Genomic DNA, 5868 nt, shown 5'->3' with positions numbered 1-5868 from the left:
ATATAGATATAGATATAGATATAGATATAGATATAGATATAGATATAGATATAGATATAGATATAGATACAGAAGAGTATAAAATTTTTCTGAATTCAGAAAGAAATAAAGTGATAATGGGATAGGGAGGGGGGAAAAGATAAGGGTGGGATCTCTAGAGGGGAGGGTGAGGGAATAGGTGAAAGGGGGTAAAGAAGGGTGTTTAGATTTAAGTAATGGGAAGATAAGGGAAAGATTCTTGGGGGCGGCTAGGTCAAGTAATAGGAGGGCAAGGTACAAGGTAGATATAAAGCAGTGGAGTTAAGAGGAACAGGAAATAAGAGATACACTCAAACATAAAAACAAAGATCAGAAGTAGAATTTGTTAGGGAAAGTATGTCTATATATGCACTTGTATATTAGTATATGTTTATCTATATATAAATATATCCATGTTTAATTGTAGTCTTCAGGGGAGACAGGGAGGAAGGGGGATAAAAGAACAAAGTACAAAGTGCCAGCAGAGAACAAAAGAAAACTATCAAGACAGCAAAGAAAAGATGGACAACTCTCAACACAATGTGTAGCACTTATGTTTTGAAATGAAAATTTCTTACTATATATTTTGAATCCTCTCTTACATTCTGCTGTGCACATGACATGCTTCTTTTGTTCTTTTCTTATTATGTATTTAAGTTTCAATATTTAAGTTTATAATATGTTTCTTTTTATTTTCTTATTATGTATTTAAGTTCTAGTAACAATAAAAAAAACAAAGGATGGACAACAACAACATAGTGCCTAGGACATAATAGGTGCTGAATAAATACTTTTAAGATGACTTCTCTAAAGGCACTTAGCTAATCAATGGCAGAAACAAGAAGAGAAGTCAGGTCTTCAGACATTCAGTGTCTGCTCCTAATCCTTGCCACTATATTATGTTTTCTGTCATATTCATCAATTAACTGGGATTCCTTATCCTTTGATGCATTGAGAATGCTGATAGAGCAAATGCCACAAGTGTTAGATTTATATTTATCTTTTCTAATTTGCTCCAACCAAACGAACCATTGACTTATTCCCCTGAATTTTCAGCCTCCTGGCCAGTGGTTTAGAATTCCCTAATATCCATCTAAACATTCAAAGTTATAACATCATACATATCAATACCATTTGAAATTCAATAAAAAATCCACCTGCAAGGGCTCATTGAACTATGCATTGAGAGCTATTGTTTTGGCTTATAAACTCTGTCCTGATGTGGACACCACACCATCCATATATACTGTTTAGCTCGAGAGACCTGGGCAATCTATTCGTGTCTTTTCCTTCCCAGATGAGAAAATAACAATATCAAGAAAGTTATTTTAATCAATTATTTTATGATAAACACTCCTTGTTCTAAAGAGCTTTAGATAAAGCTTTCAATTTCCAGATCCATTTCTGGAAATATTTTTGATCAATATATCCCTAAATCCCAGGTGGCTCTAAGTCCTTTCCATTTGTCATTTACTATAAAGCCTGGATCCCACTATAATAATTGCTGATTAAAAGGAGGCCACCTCACCCATAACTTCATTATTGCACTGTTAGCAGGGAAAATATATGGTAAGCCAATGATCTGCAAGCAAGCCAAGGCAAATTTACAACACAAGATACTGTATTGATTTTGATGGGAACAAAAGCAGAGAAGGTCAATGGTATGGCATCCAAAGCCATTACTGGGTGGGAGAGAGGACTAAATCAAAATGAGTGATTACATTTTTTTAGCCATTTTATGCTATGTTCTAGCAGCCTCATAAATGACCCCATATTATGGTGTCAGGACTTTGTAGTAAAAGTACACAAGGACCATGGTTGAAAATTCAGTCTTGGGTAGATTGCCTATTGAATAATGGACCATATGGAGAGCTTACTGTTTTAATTATGGAAATAGCTCAAGGATGTATGGGATATGCACTTTTAAAAAAAGCATAAATAGTAAACACCAAATTTTAACAGCTTTAGTTTTCTGGTGTGTGTGTGTGTGTGTGTGTGTGTGTGTGTGTGTGTGTATTATCTCCTACTTTCTGATGAGCTAGGCTGTCTTTCCCATGATACCCTTGCACCTTTGCCTTGCTCTCAGGTGCTACATAGTAAAGTTCAGCATCAAAATTTGGGTTAGAGTAGGATGAATCCTTAAGGACCAGAGAGTGTAGAAACAAAACAGCCACCTTCAAAATATGGCTGTGCCTATAAAGGGCTCTAAGGATTAATTACCAATTAAATTTTCCTTAATTTTTTTTCGAACTTTTCCCTTGTACAGGTCCCTTGCTTACATTATGATTTACTGACTCTGACTTTTAGGTTTAAAGATTCCTCAAGCTGAAAAGGACCTTGAAGATCTGCTAGTATAACACTATTTTTACAGGTGAAGAAACTGACTCATAAAGGTGAACAGTGTTCTCATAGCCGTGCACTTCTTTCAGATTACAGCTAGATATTGAGTCAGAGAAAAGAAGAAAATTCAGTTGTCTTTGTTGAATAAAATGATATCTGAAGTAGAGATTGGGCAAGGGAAGGAAACTTGAAAATTTGGAAAGTTGATAGCTATTTCTGAGCTTTTGGGGCATGTTTGTTGTTTCATTTCAGGACCAGAGGAGAAACTGATCTATTTAACCTGCCATATTACTGTGCTGATATTTAGTTATTGTCATGCCCAACAGTACGTGTTGATTTCCCCAGAAGTCTCTATTAATGATTTAGGGTAGAAGGTCTGGTGTAACAGCTGGGCAGTTACAGCTGCACTTAGACCCTTCATTCCGTGCTTCTCTTCCCTTCAGAGCAATGTTTTCTCTCTCTCTTGAATACTTGAATGTCTAGGAAATGGAGAGAATTGAGCCTTTTGGAGCTGGAACTGTGAATATGCTTTGTGATGATTTAATGGTGGCTAGCCCCAGAGAAGTTATTCATTTTTTCAAAGACACCAAGCTTGCAATTCTAGTATCTATGTGAGTGGTTCAATCCCACATTACGGTACAGGGATAACTGCAGAAGGTATGAAAAAGTCCCATGATACAGCCAATTATGGCTTTTTTCTATAAGAATAGATTCTTTAAAAATAACCACATAAACCATTACTATTAGCTAACATTTATATAGCACCTACGATATACTAGGCATTGTGCCATGCTTTTTACAAGTCTAATCTCATTTCTTCGTGATAACAACCTGGGGAAGTATGTGCTATTATTATCCCCATCTACAGATGAGGAAACTGAGGCAAATAGAGGCTAAGTGACTTCCTTAGAGTCGTACAGTTAGTAAGCATGTGAGGCTGTATTTGAACTTCGGGCCCAAGACTCTATCAACTACACCACCTACCCAACCCATTCAATTAAGATACCACCTACTTTGTAGAAGATAATCTGTTAGGCACAAGGGTGCAAAGACAATAAAGAAGAGCTACTACCTTCAAGTCACTTTCATCATACCGGGGAGATACAACATATGGATAGATTAATCAATTCAAAGCATATGCAAAGTAACGGGGGATAGAAATAGTTCTAATGACGATGAGGATCAGGAAAAGATCTCATATAGGAGTTGGTACCAGAGGAGACTCTTGAAGGAAGCTAAATATTCCAAGAGATGAATGTGAGGAGCTAAAGGATTCCAGTATGGTGGAGGGGTGCAGGAGCGGGGAAGTAGTAAGGGAACAGCTTTGGGAAGGCACGAGGAAGATGGATGGTATATCATGTATGAAGAACAGTAAGTAGATTGTCTGAAATCACTAATATACAATCACTCTAATCACTATATTTCAACCAAAAAAAAGGAATATATACCAAAGTTTCAAAGATACTTAGATATTGGTGTGTAAATTACTTGGGACAAGCAATAATTTTTTTTATTTAGTTTCATTTTGTGACAGCAATAATCATGAGTGTGTCTGCTTCAACTGATACTAAGCTGATGCAGAATGTCTGAATCTGACCAGATGAAACCAGAGTAAGCAAGTTTCTTCACTTTTTTTTTTGGCAGGGAGGGAAGGCAGGACAATTGGGGTTAAGTGACATACCCAAGGTCACACAGCTAGTAAGTGCGTCAAGTATCTGAGTCCAGATTTGAACTCAGGTCCTCCCGACTCCAAGGCCAGTGCTCTATTCACTGTGCCACCTTGCTGCCCCTAGTTTCTTCACTTTTAGTTTTTTTTTTTGGTCAGGTGAATATTAGACTTTATGCCATATGCAGATGTTTCATTGCTCTCTTCTGTTTTGTGTTTAATTCTGTAATTTTAAGAATTTACACCAAAGCAAGGGGCAATTGTAGCTTTTACAGAGCACTTCAATGACTCTTAGAGATACTCCAATGGCTGTTGATGTGGAAAAGTAAAGCATTTTAAGGATCATTCAAGACCACAATGAAATAGTATTGGTCAAACAAAGCACAAAAGAAAATCAGTTTAAAATTAAAAACAACACCAACAACTAATAAACTGTTGTTGTAAAAACAGCTTAATTAATCCAAAGGAAAATAAAACAGACCTTCAGAGGAACCTGGCAACTGGAGAGATCCTCCATAGATTTCTTGAAGGTGAAAGAAAAAGATGTAAAAAGCAACTGCTATCTGTTAGGAAGAAAAAAATAACATTCTTGGTACAGGCAAGACAATGTAAAGATTAGAGTCCTGAAGAAAGGAAAAGGGAAATTTTTATTGCTGGAACTCACTTTTTCATTAAAGGCTGTAGAAAAACCATTGTTAGAACAAGCCCAGATGAGCCTGTAAGATCTTATATTTTTATCAGACTCTAAAACATCCAACCAAAATTGTTTTGGGGATGTTTTACTTCCAGTTGGTTTAGAAATCTTGTCTCCATCAATGATGAAATCTAATTAACATGTTAATGTCCTGAGAAGCAAAATGGTTCTAGAATTATAGAAATTCCCAAACTGAGATGAAATATTGAATCATGGTGCCCCTCCCCTTATCTCCCTCTCTAACTATTCATCCTTCCCCTTTTCTCCCCTCCCCTCTTATCCCCTCTCTCTTCCCCTCCTCCCCCATCTGCATCCTTCCCTCCACCCTTTCTCCTTCCTCTCTTCCCCAGCCTAGACAATGCCATGGTGGAGATGGCCAAGGAGGCCAGGGAGCCTGATGAGGCTGACATTATGGGGCTGTCCCAGGACCTGTTCTCCAAAATGGCTACCTGATGGGTGAGCTAACAGCCACTAGTGAAGACTATAAAATTCTGGAAAATGTGAACAAACTGACTAGCTTGAAGTACCTAGAAATGAAAGATACTGCAGTAAACATAAGTAGAAACCTAAAGGCCTTAAAACAGAAATATGCAGCACTTCAGCTTTATCTGGATCAGATCACTCTGATTGAGGAGCAAGTAGCAGCTCTTGAGCAGGCAGCCTACAAGTTGGATGTGTATTCAAAGAAACTAGAAGCAAAATACAAGAAGTTAGAGAGTCGATGAAAGAATTCTTTAGCACAAAGACTTTAACTACAAGAATGTTTTATAAGAACTGAAATAAGTGGGATGGAACTTATGACTCTGCATCAATTCCTAAAAAGAAGTGGGGTGCTGACCCAAGGAGAAACCCAGCCCCCACCTCTGGTTGGATGTGTAACTCTGGCCACCCCCCCATGTTTTCCTAAACCTGTACCCCCTGGAAGCTCATCTTATCATATGCTTCCTTGTGTGCCCTGAACCAAGGCTCAGAAATCAGGATCAACTCGGTCTAGAGCAGACACAGATGGGAGGCTCTCATCTCCCTGTTTCCTCCCTTCTTCCCTCCCCCTAGTCCCTCACCCCCACCCTACACAACCTCTTCTTGAACTTAAATAATAAAGGTGGACTTTGACCCTGAAAGAAAAAAGAAATATTGAAGCATGACTTAC

The 5868-nt window shown here is 37.8% G+C and overlaps 1 protein-coding gene across 1 annotated transcript; it reads left to right on the top strand.

Annotated features, from left to right (window-relative positions):
• Window positions 1–3533: 3533 nt before the first annotated feature.
• Window positions 3534–5443, top strand: LOC118836154 (biogenesis of lysosome-related organelles complex 1 subunit 2-like). The gene is made up of 2 exons (XM_036743513.1): window positions 3534–3567; window positions 5187–5443. The coding sequence occupies exons 1-2, from the start codon at window positions 3534–3536 to the stop codon at window positions 5441–5443; spliced, it is 291 nt and encodes a 96-aa protein (XP_036599408.1).
• The last annotated feature ends 425 nt before the right edge of the window (window positions 5444–5868 follow it).

Source organism: Trichosurus vulpecula, chromosome 2, assembly GCF_011100635.1.
Source record: "Trichosurus vulpecula isolate mTriVul1 chromosome 2, mTriVul1.pri, whole genome shotgun sequence".
Lineage (NCBI taxonomy): Eukaryota > Metazoa > Chordata > Mammalia > Diprotodontia > Phalangeridae > Trichosurus > Trichosurus vulpecula.
This window is presented reverse-complemented; position numbering and strand designations above follow the sequence as displayed.